This window comes from Falco peregrinus, chromosome 5 (genome assembly GCF_023634155.1).
Source record: "Falco peregrinus isolate bFalPer1 chromosome 5, bFalPer1.pri, whole genome shotgun sequence".
Taxonomy (NCBI): Eukaryota; Metazoa; Chordata; class Aves; order Falconiformes; family Falconidae; genus Falco; species Falco peregrinus.
The window spans coordinates 81377540-81395488 of record NC_073725.1 but is presented as its reverse complement, the minus strand read 5'-3'; the positions used below and the strand labels follow the sequence as shown (position 1 = coordinate 81395488).

Here is a 17949-nt window from a genome sequence, read left to right as displayed (position 1 = left end):
AGCACAGCTAAGAGAAATCCATACAACAGTACTGACCTCATCAGTAAAAGATCCTACTCAGTGGGAAAAATCCTGTTTTCATTCAAAGTGGTGTTACAGATTAAATCAACTGGGCTTGAAAGTCTTCTGGTTTAGATTTGCTTTACAGTAATTTGGCTCCACTTACTTCTCAGAAATGTCCTCTGATCTGTATCAGTGTAAGCAAGGCAGCAGAGCAGGGTTCTGGCATTAGTGTTAGCATTCTACTAATATTTCTTGTAGGGGGATGAGCAAATCCAAAAACTTGGATTTACGGGATTTAGAGTTTCTCCTCATCTGAACCACTGAAGCGGCACCATGGAACAGTCTGGTCTCGGTTAAGAATTTTCTCCAGAGAACTTCTACCCTAGCCATTTGTAATGGTATTTCCACAGGATATATTCACTGTATGCCAGTGACTGCAAACATACCGACTCAGTCTGGCCATAACACTCATAGATATCTAATCCTGTCTCATTTTTCTACTCTGCCATCACGCCAGTGTGGTTTGACTTCCCCCCACCCATGCAGTACTGCAGGCTCTTAAGTTTGTAACTTCATATATGTTGGGAAAAAAACCCCTCAAGAAATAAATGTATTAGAATCACTGAAGGAAAGATATGGTTTGAATCTATAGTCCAGCTGCATACAAGGAGAAACGGCAATTTTGCAGGTCCCCATGAGGATCCCAGCTTCTGAAATTATCACTCTCCAACAGTGCACGACACATTCTGTGTGGCATGGGACTAAGGCAAAAAGCTCCAGCCTGGATCTGGTGGAATACCTGGTAGGATCATGCTGCAACATCATGCAATAAACTGAGTGATGCAAAATGTAGACAGAATCTGGGCTTTAAAAAAACAGTTCTGTTTGCTGTGAACTTGCTGAAACTTCTTGTCACGGGCACTCCAAAAGGCAAACACCAAGCAAAAATCAAAGAGACAGTGACACCGTTATTTGGTGGGAACAGGCCATGCCTCAAGATAGTTTACAGTGGAGAGGGAGATTTCATTACTCGTTTTTACAAAGAAAAAATCTGTGGTATTGCATAGATCAATCCATGTCTGTGGGTGGCACAAAAATTGAATTTATGTTTCTGAATTTCCACTCTGCTGACAGCACTGTCTCCCCTCATGCCCTGCCTTAATAACCCACTAATGCAACAACTTCTGCTTTCAATGACCCACTGTTTTTATTCTTACATTTAAAATAGTTGCTGTGCAATACTGCAGTATGCCATGTGAAAAGATGCATGATCCCATAATCCATGGAGAAAATGAGGTGGAATAGTCACATTTTATCCAGCCTCTATTAGACACATCCCATAGTGCATCAGAGGAATTAAAATTCATCCAAAGCTGGGTAATGAGGAGAAAAAAACCATAAATGAAGCATTTAATAGGAAAAAAAAATTACAAATGGGGTTAAGCAGATGTGGACATTGTGAATTAACATAATCCTCTTTCCATTCATTAATAGGCCCGATTCCTTCAGGAATCTCTCAGGAGTGTAACTTTATGTCACCTAGTAGAAGAGATTTACCTTTAGTATCATTTTGCTGCAGATCATAAGCATGGTAAGAGAAAAAAAACTTGTGGAAGTATTTAATCTGATTAAGGGACGGACACAAAATAATCTCTGCTTCCTTCAAATTTCTGTTATTCCATTTACTAAGAAAATAATGCGCTCTGTCCAGAGCCAGCCAGTCTGAGCACAATAGTAACAGGCAGTGAGGTCTGAAGAATCCAGCTGTGAATGCCTAGACCCTGAACCCAGCACCTAATCTCACCTCTGCACCTGACCGCCTAAGAAGTACCACAGGTAAACAAATACTGATCGTTTATGAAAGCATCATAAAAGGCTGAGATAAACATTTTTTCTGAAACATATCCATATGCTCTATCACCCACTGGAAGGTAGTGTAAATACCCAAATTCAAGAGGCAAAGTGTGCTACCTTCTTTTGAGTCCATTTATCCAAAATGTGTGGCAGTCACAAGGCCTTAAAAAAAGCAGAGGAGCATGGTGCTGGCAGCTCCCCTCTCTCAAGGGGAACCTGACTGGAGAGAACGGAGCTGTGCACAGCACCGGCTCATCGGCCCTGCTGCAGCCGGATTTGACCACAACTTTATTTTGTTTGTTTTCTTCTGGTAGAATCCCATTCAACAAACTTCTTGCTTTCATGGGAGATTTCATTTTCTGAACTCACTAGAAGCACGTGAGATTGTGCTTGAAGATAACTTTAGTTTGGATTTTAGGACTGTAAAGGAATCCAGTGAGAAGCAAGCTGCTGCTGGACTCTGTCACTGCCACAGCTGATGGGAGCTCAGACACTGATGGGGAGTTCTGGTCTGCACCTTAAACCTAACACTAGAAGCTGAATTTGGCAAATTGCCTCTTCTCTAATTGATCTTTTCAATAATGAACTCTTCTCACACAGATATGCTTACATCCATTTAATTTGTAAACTGTTCTTTTGTAATCTTACAGGGGGACTATTAAGATTCAGATCAAGTATAGCACAATAATTAGTTTTACATCAACAATCTGAAAAGCCTTATGAATAACTGAAGCCAAACTCTGCTAATGGCTGCTCTGTTTTTCCTTACATCTTTATTCCAACTGTTTGTATTGTGGGAAAGGAGATGAAGTTGTCGATCACTTATAAAATGCTCCAGCTCAATGAACTGGCTAAAATAACATATGCAAAGTCACAAAAATCACCATCCAGCAAATCTGAAAGACCAAGTTCCAAACACATTCTGGAAATGTATTAAGGATTTCTAGACATAAAACTAAATATTAACTTTCTTACTAATGCAAGCAGAGCAATTCTTTGTGCCAAAATACATACACACTATTATATACACACACACAGAGTATATATGCATACATGCAACACTAAGCATGTACTATGAATTTCTGAAAGTATTAGTTTTCATGACGTATGATAGCATCATATACGAAAGAATTATTTCTCACATACTGAATATAATCTCAATTCTCATTCCATTTACCTCAGAGGGGTTCTTAAAGCAAAAGATGGGGTCTTAGTTTCATGTCTATTTCAGAACAGTCTTCAGTATAAATACAGGTTGCTTATGCAAGTTCATAGTTTATACTATGCATAACAACATGCCTCAGTTTAAAAACACGCCAAACACTCCCAACCTTGCACTGAGAATTCCGCTCCTGGCTCACTGTTGGAAGAGGCATGCCTTCAAAAGAAGGGGACACTGACACATGGTTCTCATCCTACCACCAAAAATGTGGGGTTTGAATCTTGCTGCAACAAAACTGCCAGCCCCCATCTAACCCAAACCAGAAAAAATGAGGCTGTTTTGCAACTTCATCACGATGTTGCACTATAGAGACCATATGTACCCAAGTCACCATGTCCCTTCCATAGGCTTGGGATGAGAAGCTAAACTCTCAGGAAATCATGCATCAAAATATATTTGATACAGAATACCTTTTCTGATGCAGGTATTACCTTTTCTATTGTCTTTCAGAATAACATCAAATTGAAGCTGGGCCGTAAGAGGGATGGTGAGGAGGTCTCAAAAGGAAAGGCTAGTCTATTGAAAATTTTATTTTTCAGCCAGAATGATACAATCCAATTAAGTTCCAAACTTGTGATTCCTAAAGAAAGCCATGTGCTAGAGAGCTGTATTTTGCTTTCAACTGCTTGTAGCTGCAAGCTTGTGTCTCTGAAATCATTCTGCATGAATCAGAGGAAATGTCTTGGTGATTCTCTGATCCTGGGCAAAGAAGGAGAATTAAACAAACCATCTACCTTGGACATGAGACAGAAAAGTGTGTTGAATATCAATGATAAGAGGTTGCTGCAGCACAGAGCAGAGCACTTCACCGACTACAGCCACAGCACATGGCATGAATAACCTGGCAGACTGCTCTACTGTGATCCCAGCCCATTCATGCAAAAAGCTGGGTACTAAAGCTCAACAGAAACCCAATTTCTAAGGTCAGCTATGCAAGAGATCACCGTAGGTGACAGTTCTAGAGTTGAAGCCTGGAGCAAATTATTCTAATGAGCCACAGTAGAATTTAGAGTGTCTAGAGTCATGACCCCACTGAAATCAGTGGTAAAACTCATGTCTTCAGTGGTTTAATTTCATTCAGACCTTTTTTTTAAGGCTCTGAACTTTCCCAACTCTGAATTTAGTTGCTTGATTTTTAGGTCCTTAAATTTGGTGAGGGAAGAAAAAAAAAAAAAATCAACCTCCCAGTCCTCAGACATTACTGGAGTTTAACTGCCCAAACAACAGCTAACTGCAGGGACAAAGATAATTTCCAGGAGCTCTGAATTCCAGTTTGTACACTTGCTTATCATTCCACTTTTTGCAGACTTTTTGTTGTTTTAAGACACCTTTTTTTTTTTGTTGTTGTTTGTTTGAAACCAAGCAGAAAGATGTAGAAGCTGTAGAGCCCCTGGATGGCCCAGGAGTACGTGACTTTTAAAGAAAACTGAACTGGGTATAGAAAAGAGCTCAAGGCAGTGACAAGCGGCATGCCCAAACAAGTGCATTCAAGAAACTAATGATTAGTTTTATAATCATGTAATCTAATGCTCCTAGAAACCTTAGGAATGAAATAGTGAAAAATTTTCTGAAATCTCTGTGAAACGCTAAGGAGCATTACAAAAAATGAAGCTACTGTCAAAAAGAATGAAGTAAACACATTTATTGACAATTGCTTTCATTTCAGCAGTTGCTAGTACAGAAATTGTTGCACTGACATAAGCAAAGTGTTTACTCTTAAGAAATGAAATATTTTACTTTCTCAGAATTAAAATTCTCCAAATCTCACTTCACAGCTGCTATAGACACAGAACTACAGGCAGTGAGACAGAGCTGTAAGAGACCTTCTTTCCTGCCTGAAGATGCTATTGTTCTCCAGCAATTTCTTCTTATTTAATGAACAGAAGGGGACTCCAAGGCTGGAGATGTTTCTATCAAATAATGAAAATTCATGCCAGAAAATGAAATCTTTTTTGAGTACACAAAATTAAAAAAAACCCTGAGGATGAACAGCTAAGAACAGATACAGCCTTAAAGTTTGGCCCACTATTCCATGTGCAACTGTAAGAAGTAAGTGTGTGTACACTCCAGTACATGCTGCTTCATAAAGCTAAGAGTGAAATGTTAAACAGGTGTGACCATCCAAACCAGGTCAAGGGAGTTTTTTCTGGTTTCACCTTTAAGTGGCTGCAGAAATAGACTGGTCCTATAGCAAGTGTCTACTATGGCAAAGAACCACGGTCTGTTCTACAAATGGGGTCACCTGCCCAACAGCATACTTCATTTTAAAGACCACCAGAAGTGGTACAGGAGTTCTGTCTATTGTGTGTGAAGATCAGAACAGGGGGTGAGCAACAAAGCTACTTTGTACAACAGAATATTTGTGGATAAAGCATGGGAGAAGCTGGCACTGCCTGTCATCAACACATATGTCAAACAAGAAAGGTTTATGGAGGTCATATGGTGGTATCAATAAAGAGAAGTCTTTCCATCTTCAGTTGATTATAGGAGGGCTGTGCTGAGTTTAAACATGCTGCATTTAAGGACATAGCATTTGAACCACTCAAATCCATGCATGCCTTTTCTCCAGCTTGGAGCTTAGAAAATCAACATCAGCAGTATCTCCTCACTGATCTTGGATACCATCTAAAAGAGATGGGTCACCAGCCAAATTCTGGTGAACCTGTGGGCATTCAGACTAGAATGGAGTGTATATTTTGTTCCCTTTCCCAGCAGGGCTTCAGTAACTGCAACTATGGTACTGACATTAGATGCTTTGCAAGCAGGTACAAACATCACATCTTGGTGTTACCTATAGTTTTTGATGCACAGGCATTTAACAAAAACAGATCAGAAGGAGGGCAGTTATATAGAGAAATTTATATGGTGTTAATGGAGTGAAAGAAGTTCTGTTAAATTCCAAACAGTATTACATCCGTCCCCACTCTTTGTTTCTTAATTCGTGCCTCTTGATCTTCCCAGTGTTTGTCTTTGGCAGCTCTTGGACAAATTCCACCTAAATAAAGACAGAAAACAATGTAGCATGTTCTACAGAGTTGGTTTTCGAAAACTGCCTCTCAATATAGGTGGAAAACTAAGGACTGCTATCAGTAAGGACTGCTTGTCTACTGGATCCCATCCAAGCCAAATGAAGCCAGCAGATTGTGCCACTTGCGAAACAATTTCTCTGGCTATCTGTGTAGCTGCCTGTCAGCTAACCAAACTGAGCTGTGTAACATGACAGCTGTAACAGAAGGATGAATACCTAAATGGTATCTGAGGTCAGAGATGAATGACAAAAAGAAGAAAAAAGGGATGTTATTGGCATAAAGTCTTCAATGGTTCTTAGTCCCTACAAGTTCTACACAAGTGAACTGAGGCACGCTAGTAGCTCTTTTCCCGTAGTGCCAGGATTACTGAGAAACCTGAAGTGTATCACAGAATGGTTTGGGTTGGAAGGGATATTAAAGATCATCTAGTTGCAACCCTCCCCCGCCAAGGGTAGGGACATCTTCCACTAGACCAAGTTGCTCAAAGCCACATCCAACCTGGCCTTGAGGACTCGCAGGAATGGGGCATCCACAGCTTTTCTGGGCAACCCATCCCAGAGCCTCGCCACTCTCACAGTGAAGAATTTCTTCATTATATCTAATCTAAATCGACCCTCCTTCAGTTTAAAGCCATTTCCCCTTCTCCTATCGCTACATGTCCTTGTAAAAAGTCCCTCTCCAGCTTTCCTGGCACTAGAAAGCTTCTGTAAGGTCCCCTTCAGGCACTGGAAGGCTGCTGTAAGGTCTCCCCAGAGCCTTCTCTTCTCCAGGCTGAACAATCCTCCTGGGCTTTCCTCTTATTTATCAACTGTGAGGACCAGTAGATAAAAACTTATTCAAATTCAGCCAGGTACTACCCTAAGTCACCAGAGAGTGCTTGGCTGAAGATTAAATAAAAAGTGGAGAATTATGATTGTGAGCCTGACTTAGAACATGCAGATCTACCTAGGATAGCCTACAGAGCCCAGAAATTTTTGAGAGGTTTAAACACTTTACTCAAATGCATGATAAACAATGCAAGCTAATGTTACGTAGGAAAGATTTTGTGAAGCCAGTGCTCTAGCTGAATCTTTATGTCTGTCTTTCAGGTGAATCATCAAAATCCAAATAATAATTCTACTGAGATTTATGGAAGGATGCCCTGGTTTAAAGCTTTTCCTCGGAAGCTTTTACCTTTCTAGGGTATTTATACGGAGCAGTAGTTTTCTTGACGTGCTCCTGTAAGTCACATGCTAAGCTCTCCAGGTCACTGGATGAAAAGGTTGGGGACAGGACCACAAATGCTTTCACAACCTGTAAGGTAATATCAACAAAAGTGACCTGACACCATCCATTTTTAAGAGCTAATATACAGGTTACCAGTGAGCAGTACTGCTCACAGTCCAGTCATGACGTGCAAAAGGGAGGAACAGAGAAACCAACACAATGCCCAGCTTCTGCACATGCATGTACAGAAAAGAAAGTTGAAAGCACAGTTCTCCTGTCCTCACTGCAAAGCAAGAGCACGTGCTCTGTCCTCTCAGTGGGTGTCAAGAATTAGGAGTAATAAGGTGTCTCTGTAGAGTTCTCCCTGAAGCTGAGGGACATGTGGTTTCCCTCTCAAGCTCACACTGAGGACAGTAGGTCCATATCATCCCAGCACAGGACTGTGCTTTCTCCATAGGTGTAGCCCAAGTCTAATTCTAAGGCAGTTATAGTATAACTTCAGCTATACCAAGACAGCCAGAAAAGACAATTCCATTGTCTAGGCAAGTGCTTAACAACAAAGGGAAAGTAAATATCATTGTAATGTTCTCCACAGAGACAACCTTCTTGGGATGAAAAGAAACTAAGAAGAGCAAAGTCATGTAAATGGGAAGAGATTTTGCCCATCACTCCAAGTAGGATTATCCATGATGACATGACTGCCTTACAGCTGTACATTATTCATAAAGTAGGAACTGCTTTATATAGTTACACATTTAAACAAACATATTGCTTCCCCTAGCACTGCTCAGCATCATTACCTCTCCTCGGAGGGGATCTGGGCTGCTGACAACAGCTGTTTCTGCTACTGCTGGGTGCTCTATCAGGGCACTCTCTACTTCAAATGGCCCAATGCGATATCTAGGTAAGGAAAAAAAAAATACAGAATTTGGTTTTATGAGCTGGAAAACCAGTACCAGATATTTTTTAATTGTCATATTGCAGAAGAAATCCCAGAAAACAAACCAAACCAACAACCAACTACAGAAACTTCAGGCAGATTGGGAAAGTTGGCTGTGTTAGAACACGGGAGCATTTCATTGTGGTCACATGGTAAAGAATTGCTGGGGCTGTGGATACTTCTCTACCTCTCCCCTTTCCTTGTGGCTTCCTAACTAGAGCTCCATCCCATCCTGATAGCTGGGGTCTGCACTACCAGCTGATGCCACATTATGGTATCCCACCATAAAACACTAAATTGTTTCATTTCAATATGTTAAAAATAAAATGTTTCAAATGCTCTTTGAGTCCGATAGAGAGAGCCTTAAATTTTAGTCAAAACCCAAAGTAGATTAAAATCCCTCCTCTGTCAATGTAAGTCTTTACTCTTTGTCCAAGCAGATGAGATGTTGCAGGGGAAGCAGATACAGAGATGCCACTGACATCACCAAGATGATACTGCAGGTCTATGAAAGGCTAACAATAAAAGTAAGTATTCCTAAGTCAAGAGGTCAACACATTCATCACAGCACTATTATGTTAGAAGCTCACCAGGAACACATGTAAGATTATACAATGGCAGCTTTAGAAAGGAAGTGTGCAAACTGACCCTGAAGAAATGATGATGTCATCGTCTCTTCCAATATACTGAAAATATCCATCTTCATCCACAGTCCCTCTGTCTCCAGTGACGTAAAAATCCCCACGTTCAGTTTCTGCAGTTTTCTTAGGGTTATCCTCAAAGTGGTTTACAAACAGTAGTTTAGATTTTGAGCATGCTACAGTGCACATAATGTTAAATGCACTGGAACTTAATTTTTTAGTCAAGGATGTTCAAGAATTGTACCAATATTGCTATAAAATACAATAAAAAAGGTTTAGAAAAACATTTTTAATCTTTAAAAAGATTTTTAACTCAGTCTTGAGCAAACTCTTCTCTTCCCTTTTCTAACATCTCATTAATCCAAACAAACAAATTCCTCTAATAATAAACTGGTGAAAAATATTCAGCTTTTTGAACCACTATGAAATTGGAGACATTTTGGGGATATTAGTGGTGGTGAGGAATAAAATAAAGTCCTTACTACATATCCAGCGAAGAAACCAAGTGGTCTTACAGGTTTGCTTCTGACAGCAATTTCCCCCTGTTGGCCTGGAGGCAGAATATTAGCATTTTTATCTATGATCTAGAATGGAAAACAACACATATTTTAGTCCAATGGGGGCAGAGGATGGACCAAACCCAACCAACCAACAAACCAACAAAACAATCTAAAGAGCAGCCAACAAACCTGAACATCATAAAGGGGAACTGCCTTCCCCATTGATCCAGGTTTAATCTTCATTCCTTTAGAAACACAGCAGATTATTCCCTGTAAAAATCAAAACAAAGTTTTGCAATCGAAAACTGCTACATTCACATTTAATTCATTAAATGTATTTTCTAGAATAATATTGAAGTAAGGAATTAAAATTAATAGGATTCTATATGTCAGTGCTGTGTGGAACAGATAAGCAAACTCAAGAAACTCCCTGAAAGAATCCTGTCCCATTATTTGCAAAGAATTCATGCCCTCTGCTAACCAGTTGTCTTCCATAGATTCAGACTCTGCCCTCTTGCCTGTCACTGTCACTTGGAATTTGCTAAAGGACATTTATGGAAATATTAGATCACATCTCCACCCAACAATCCACGTTTCTGGCAGGTTCTGTGAGAAGAGCCATGTAGGGGTGTTCTTTCAGAGGTTTTCAAGGAAAGGAGATTATCAAAACATTCACAAGAACATGAAGGAAGAAACAGGCTGTGTTCTTTCAAAACAAACCTTAAAACATCATAAAGCAAAAAGGAATTATGAAGATTTCATAGAATATTGACCCCACAGATATACCGTTTCAGTCTGGCCATATATTTCATGGATGTCCAGCCCAGTCTTGCTTTTCCACTGCTCCATGACTTCTGGGTTGAGTGGCTCTCCTCCACTCATGCAGTGCTTCAGGTTCATGAACTTGTAGCTTCGCAGGAGTTAAAAAACAAGGAAGGCAGTACTTCAATCTACTGGGCAAGACAAGTGGCATCCAACTATAAACAAATAATACTGGAGAGCTGTTTACTAGGAGAGTTACTGCCATGAAGTGAAGAAATCTGAGGATTCCTGATCCTTTGGCTCCTGACACAGCAAGGATATCAGTCTGTGCTCAACACTATACAAATGAGTAGTAGTAGTCAGTCAAACACACACAAAAAATAAAGTAAAATTTTTGCTGAAGTCAGCTGGGATTTAAGGACATGCCTGTAACTAACCACACAGCAATGTGCTGAGCCAGGGCCCTAACTGCTGACCCTCTGCAACAGCCCAAGTGAGAAAATGCAAGAGGAGAGGAAGGAACAGTGGCTGGCAGTGAGAACTGGAGCAGGGGATGCTGTACAACTACCACAAGTCACTCCCTCACATTTATGTTGACACTGACTTCCTAGGATGACATTCCTTCCCAAAGCATGGATAATTAATGTGGTAATTGAAAATTATGATAAAGAATTTAACAGGTAGTCACTCATCCCCTCAGGGATTTGCTCACGAAGTTCAGTAGTGAAAGTCTCAAATTTCTGAGGGAAAGCATCAAGTTTCTCCATGTTTGATCATAAAACTCAGCAAAACTCACAATTTTTGTATGACATCTTTTCACAAAGGATATTCTAAACTAAATTTCTACCCTATTTTGGGTCAAGCAGCTAGATCTGGGAGCTCACTGAAGTTTAGTTAGGGTAAATTAAATATTAGTAAATAATTTCTTTACATACTTGGAAAGATCACTTTGCACCAGCATGCGGAACAATGTTGGAGCACCAACCAGCACGTCAATGGGGAATCTGCAGAGAGTCTGGCGAGTTAAACAACAAGATGGACATATGAAAAAGCACCATGCTCTCTGCTGCGAAGAAACCTTCCTACAGCTGGTGTAATACACAGAGATTCACAGTATATTTGATCGGACAAAATCTCACGCTAACACGTTTACGTGACACCCAGACGGCACCGTTTGGAGCACGGCCAGAATAAGGCTGTCTCTATCTGCATTACAGTGAGGTTTTCGCTTTCATCTTAGCCAGTGTGGGCAGAGCAATGCTGCAGTTTCAGTCTGCATTAATAACAGCTGATATTACTTCCACAGTCACCAGAACAAAAGGCAAGCAATTAGGGCTGCTTTTGGATGATTTGCATTCACGTGCTCTTCAGCTATGAGCAAAATGTATGAATGAACCGCAGGTTTGGCCCTTTCTGTGTACATTACAGATGCAAATAGGGGCTTTACACAATGGATACAGCATCTCAAACACAACTATGGACACAACCCTCATAAAACTTAATAGATGGTGTTAAGAATTTTCTTTTTGCACTCTTCCTTCAGATTAACACATCTCCATGAGTTTTTACTTACATTTAGGATGGTTGCTGATTCAATCCGTGGTAGCTTATGTATAAAGATGCATGATCCAAAAACCCAGGGATCAAAAACAGATGTCAGTGAAGCTAGTACCCAACCTGTGTCTGCTGTGCTCCATATCATGTCTGAGGGAGTCAAATCCAACCAGTACCTGATAAAGCAGAAAAAAAAATATTACTGATAAGATAATGAACAATTTTTGATTAAAAAAAAAGCCCAAACCTCAAACAGAAAACAAAAAAAACAAGCCCAAGATCTTCTGACAAGATGCACTGGGCATTCTGAGAAAGTTTATTTTTTGAGCTAGCTCTAGGACAAAAGGGCATCTAACTATACATTTCCATTAAAAAAATATATATATATATACACATCCATACATATATGATGTCAGTCATAACACAGGACCAAGTAAGGGGAAGAGAGCAGTCTGAATTTCAGTGAAGTGACTTTCCACTAGGTAGGAAGACAGGGCTGTAGCAGCAGCATTCATGGGTGCTGTGTTGGACACCAGGTATTTCAGTTCTAAGGCTGCTGAGGGACCAGGGTGATCTGTGCAACCAACATAAACTCAGCCTCTGCTCATCTACACATGTCACAAAGCTTTTGCAGCTCAAGCAGCATGGTATCTCTTAGTTCTTTGTTCTAAAGTATTCCCAGCTGATAGCTATCCTTTCAACAACTCTAAAGAAAGGGTAAGAGGTATTCATTGAAAAATGGTAACACTGGGGGTAATCCTACTCCCCTAGAAATCTGCTGGAGTTTCTAGTCCGATTTCAGAAGAAGAAGCATTGGGGCCATACATTGGTATTTCTTATCCAGTAATTTTTCATCAGTTCTACTACGCAGCTTCAATTATCCCATGTTCAACCAGGCTCAAACCTTTCATACCTTTCACTTAAAAGGGGTCTGAAACCAAGACTACCCTGGGAATGTTCAGTCATCTTTGGAGAACCTGTGGTTCCACTGGTAAAGTAGAAACTCACTGAGTCTTGAATCCTTGTTTTGACGCAGGAATGGTCAGCAGATTGGTGTCTTTAAAACAGAGAACGTAATCATGAGTGGTTGCTTTACACAGGCTTCACAATGTGATGAAGTATGGCATAATGCAGAACTCCCACCCAAAAGCTCCACAGAAGGTTTTCACCAGATTAGACTGAAATCATGTGGAGTTACACTTCCTCAAAGACAGACCCCCCCCTTAAGAAGAACGGGATAGAAACTTCCCAGAACAAGATCACCGTTAGTATGCAACTCTGATATGGATCAGCAATCAAGTAGTCACTATTACCACCTTAATGTTGGCATTTGATGAGTATTTGTAGTTGATGGATAGTTGTAAATGAGCACTTGTGGAGAATAGGTTTGCTTTCTGCATCATGACTGCGGTGTCACTAACATACTCACTTGTACAGGTGAGTGAAGTTCAGCCACCCCTCCCTTCTGCCTTTGGACACCATTAGCTTGGTTTTCAGAGACTGACACTGAGATGCCACTGAGTCCACAGCCGGAGCCAGTGTGTCATCAGTAATGATGCACTTGGCCTTTGATGCCTGGAGTCGATATAACATGTCTTTGGCTGATAATTGGGATGTTCCTGGAATAAAAACAATTCCTGGAAGAGCAATAAAGTCAGTATGGGATGTCATTTTTTATATCTGATTCTTTTCTAAGAACCTAAACTATTAACTATTCTCAAACTGACCTCTGAGATGAATTTGCCCTGACATTCCCAAGCCAAATAGTTATAGTGGAGTAATGCAGCTGCTTGTGCTCTCCTGTAAGGAATGAAATGTGGAACTGTCTTGTGACTTCCATGACTCTTCCCTGCCTTCTGTCATCTCCACGCCTGCTGCACAGGCCACCTGTCCTATGGCACCTACTGCGTATTCATTGATTGCCTGCATAGTTGGTAGCTCGGCCACTCACTAGATTATTACATTGCTTTTCCTTTATAAACTTTATAAGCTATATAAAGTCTTGATCCTCTCAACCAATTTGCGTTAGCCAGTTTTACCAGTCTCAGGTATGCTCACTGACCTGCTCGCATGCAAGCCACAACCACCAGCCACCATTCTGGGATGCGTGGCAGGATCACAAGAATTCTGTCCCCCTTCTGCAGTCCACATACTTTAGTCAGCCCATTGGCCACTTTCCGAGACAGGAACCCCAGCTCCTCAAAGCTCCACTTCACTTCTTCTCCTTCTCCATTTACCCACCACAAGGCAGGGTTTGATGGTCTCTTTCCAGCCTACAAAACACAGAGATTTAAAACCAAAACACAAATTTTATTCTGGAAGACCATGAAATTATAATGCACAAATATCTGCAGATTATGGAAAATCTGAGTATTTCACAACTGGCATATACATACAAGCAATTATTTTTTCCTTGTCCTTAATGAATCAAGATTTGCTATGGCAAGCTCAGATATTCCCAACAAATTCTCCTTTTCTGAACCTGAAATGTTTACTAGCCCAACTGTCTCCAGACTCAAATCCTACTGTGGATCCTATTTCAGTGTTTAAGCCTTATGCTGAGCATTAATGCTCCTACAAAATAATGGATGACATGAAATACTTCACATAATACTCCAGATATTCTGCAAGGAGTTGTGGAATACTGTTAAACAGAAGCAGCACAGGCAGAGGACAAAATCAAACAACAGGAGGACAGGGAGTCCCAGGACTCCTTCTAGTCTGACAGCTCAGGAAGAGGGGAGTTCAGTGGTCTCTGACTACAGGGCATCTGGACAAATGCAGAATGCACTTTGGAGGCAGGCAATTAAACATTGGTGAGAGGATTTCCCTTCGCATGCAATGTTACTGTTCTGTTACCTCTATTTTTATGATATGACTATCTAATATAGCATGCAGAAGGAATAAGCGCAGCCATTCTGAGGTTAAATCAAAGTCCAAAGGGATTCACCATTGCTTTTTCTGCCTACACAGGGAGCACCAAGGGTCAGAGACACTTTTAAAATCAAGCAAGAAAGAATGAGATTTTGTATAATTTCCTAATGCAAATTAGTTTTGGCAACTGATTTTTTTTGATAAAGAAAAACCCCCAACTTATTTCAATGACATTTCAAATCAAAGTATCTCATCTGCACAACAAAATCTTCTACCTTTTCAATCTCAGACCATTTGTCCAGCACATCACTTGCAAAGTTAAAGTACTTTGGTATCTCCTGTTCACCCCGCCTGACAGACTTGTACTGTGAATATACATCAGAGGCAAGCAGCCTGGGGTGTCCATGGAAAGTCCTATGAGGAGGCTTCAGGGTCCACAAGGATTTTAGAGTCTGTAATTTAAACAGCTTCATGGCAGAAGACGATGTACGTAGATGCTGTAGACTATATAAGAAAATCAGAACTCTTGCTATGAATCCTGCAACAAACAAACAAAAAAATAACCTTGAGATTATCCAAAGACAATTCAGTTATGAATTAATGAGTTATTAACTGAAGTCACAGCCAAAGTGATGCTTTTAACAGTTCAATTAAACGTGAAATTCTCCATCCTGCTTGCTTTCATTTTTTTTATACCACCAGATTTTTAAGGACCTAATGTGTTGTACTGAACCGGTATCTTGTGTGTAGCTCAGCTGATCCTTACAGATTCCCTATGTGTTCTTTGGGGCTGCTAATCGCTCACAACTCTCCTTAGACAAACATAACATCAGATGTTACTGTTTGCATTATAAGGAGGTTACTGGTTCTTACAGCGAAGCATTCAGTAGCTGATTCTCTATTCTTTCACATGGAGCTGAAGGATGTTTCCAGACTACTTCCATCAATATTCTCACTGGTTTAGCTTGAACAGTTCCTGACTGATATACCCATTCACCACATAGATCCCAAGAATCTTCACTTCAGTAATCAATTATATAGGTCCCCAAATTTGATTTAGACACTTCTACATTTGCTCGCTGTAAATGCCCTCTTACATCCGTAGTTATCACAATGATCCTAAAAGCTCTCCAGTCCCATTCCTTCCTTCCTTCCCATTGCTTCTCTTTTTATATTACTATTATTTTTGTTGTTATTATTTTCATCAGTCTAGAAGATTGCTTCAGAACTGTGCTCAACTCTAAAAAATTTAATGCTTGTTTGGAGGCTTCTCGTAAGTGCACAGGGAGATTATCAAACATGGGAAAAAAAATCCCTGGCCTGTGTCTGGAAGAGCCTGCAGTCAGAGCAGGAGCCAGCGGAGTCCTGGATACCTATGATAATTCCAAAACCTGCGTCCCTCTACTGATTTTGCTTTTTCAACTACTAAACACAAGTTACTAAACTCAATACAAGCTTAGGTGAGTGACTGTTGAAATACAGGTAAATTTTCTTTTCTATTCTTACAAAGGATGAAGCTATCCACAAACTAGGAGCAAAATTATAGGTAAACTCTTGATTAAATTCTTTTCCATGTGGAACTTCTGTGGCTTGAGCAAAGCTGCAAAGTTTTGCCCTTTGTCCCAGGTTTTTAAGTTTGTTTTGCATTCATTTACCACTTGTCCCACATCTTCAACCGTAACCACTTATCCTTACACCTCTGAGGCATGGATCTCACTTTTGGTCAAATTGTATTGCCCAAGAAAAAGTAACTTATTTAACAGTGGAAGTATTTCCTTATTCCTTAGCAGGAGCTTTTACAGTAATATTTAATCTGCCTATCAGGTGAATGAACTCAAATTCCTAGAACTTACACAACTTAAATCTTTTCACTGATATCTGACAGCATAAAAAATCTGGATGCAGATTTTTCCCCCCCAGAACACATATTCTGTCAAAACAAACTAATTCACGGTGTTCTCCATGCTACATGGAGAATATGGTAGAGAAATACTGACCAGCTGTAAATAATCCTATAGGATATGATTTGCTCCTGAGAAAGAATCATAGGACACGGATATAAAATTAGGTATTATTATGTCCCTAAATGCCACCCACTTCAGAAGCAGAACTACAGAGCAGAAACTTACTCAGATGGTACTTACGTTTTAAATCAAAACCTCTATTAACAGGGCCTGGTGGAAAAAAATAATCTGAAAAGGTTTTACTTGTTAAAAATAGTCTTTTAAATATTCCCTAAATACGTCCATAGAAAATGGATGTTAATAAAGGGTTTTAATGTCATATTATGGGATATACATTAATTTTTATTGCTTTTTCTTACTTAAGGAAATGATTGCCAGATTGCCAGGTTTTCATTAAATGTAACCTTTCTTTGAGGCTGTGACCACTGTTAATGCCAAACCCCATGGATCCACTTTCATTCCTTTAACAGAAAAGCCTCATCATTTAGATTATTCTTTTTAATAAACATAGCAAGATATTTCTTATTTCTTAGTCTGCTCTAATTCTATGATGTAGCTATAATCTACAGATTTCAGAGCACTGCAATGACAAAATCTATACAATAGCCCTTAAAGAAAGGAGGAGAGAAAGAATGTTAAGGAACAGTATTCAGGATTGGAAATGGTATTCAAGACTGGCAAGATGAAAAATGTTTTAAATCCAGGATTCCCTAGTAGTCTATAAAAAAAGTCTGCAAAGTTTTGCTTGAGAGCTTTCAACAGTTTTTAGCACTTCTTCATCCACAAACTCAGAGGTGAAAATGAAGTAAGGAAATTGAGGAAAAGTCCCAGTAATGGCAAAGTCCTCTAAACTGCTGCAAGAATCAGAAATTATTTTCCTGATTTGAGTAACATCTGCTTCTTTTCAATGATCAGCAACACTAGGAATTCAGACAAATAATGTTTTCCTGACCTGTTTGCTCTGGACAGCATAGATTGAGAGCTGACTAGGGTAGATCCTCTTCGTTTGGTTCATTCGGCTTTCAGGACATGCATATCCCAAATGAGGCACTGTAAAGCTTAGCCTTTATCTGCAGATGTGAAACCTGGATGCTCTGTCAGGAAGGATTTGGAATGAAACCCCTTCTGCTTTATCATTTGCTTCTCTCAAAACAAGGAGAACAGAACATAGCACAAAACAGACCAGGCAGCACAATTCTTTTTGTGAAGTAACCTTTTTCTTGTAATCATTTACACTGTTGTTAATTGCGCATAATTTGCACCTTAACCTAAAGCACTTTGTATCTTCTCTTTTCCCCCACTTGAACTATACAAGTAGATCACAAATTCATCAAGATGAAGAGAAGTAGTTAAAGAGTATGTCTTTCCCTCCAGTCAGAAAGAATTTGGGAATGTTACAG

At 39.9% G+C, this 17949-nt stretch overlaps 1 protein-coding gene across 3 annotated transcripts; it reads right to left on the bottom strand.

Annotated features, from left to right (window-relative positions):
• Window positions 1–4706: 4706 nt before the first annotated feature.
• On the bottom strand, window positions 4707–17894 carry LOC101918246 (acyl-coenzyme A synthetase ACSM4, mitochondrial-like). Of its 3 annotated transcripts, XM_005228935.3 has the most exons (14): window positions 17502–17894; window positions 14861–15123; window positions 13774–13984; window positions 13141–13348; window positions 12625–12768; window positions 11731–11887; window positions 11093–11172; window positions 10182–10305; window positions 9585–9665; window positions 9378–9479; window positions 8903–9030; window positions 8115–8214; window positions 7282–7401; window positions 4707–6074 (listed from the first exon to the last, which is right to left on the bottom strand). In XM_005228935.3, the coding sequence occupies exons 2-14, from the start codon at window positions 15056–15058 to the stop codon at window positions 5988–5990; spliced, it is 1740 nt and encodes a 579-aa protein (XP_005228992.1). In that variant the 5' UTR covers window positions 15059–15123; window positions 17502–17894; the 3' UTR covers window positions 4707–5987. The 3 variants fall into 3 exon arrangements, with proteins under 3 accessions (XP_005228992.1, XP_055661373.1, XP_055661374.1); XM_055805398.1 differs by having other exon boundaries at window positions 13141–13330; window positions 14861–17894; XM_055805399.1 differs by lacking the exons at window positions 4707–6074; window positions 7282–7401; window positions 8115–8214 and having other exon boundaries at window positions 8929–9030; window positions 9378–9445; window positions 14861–17894.
• Window positions 17895–17949: the final 55 nt, after the last annotated feature.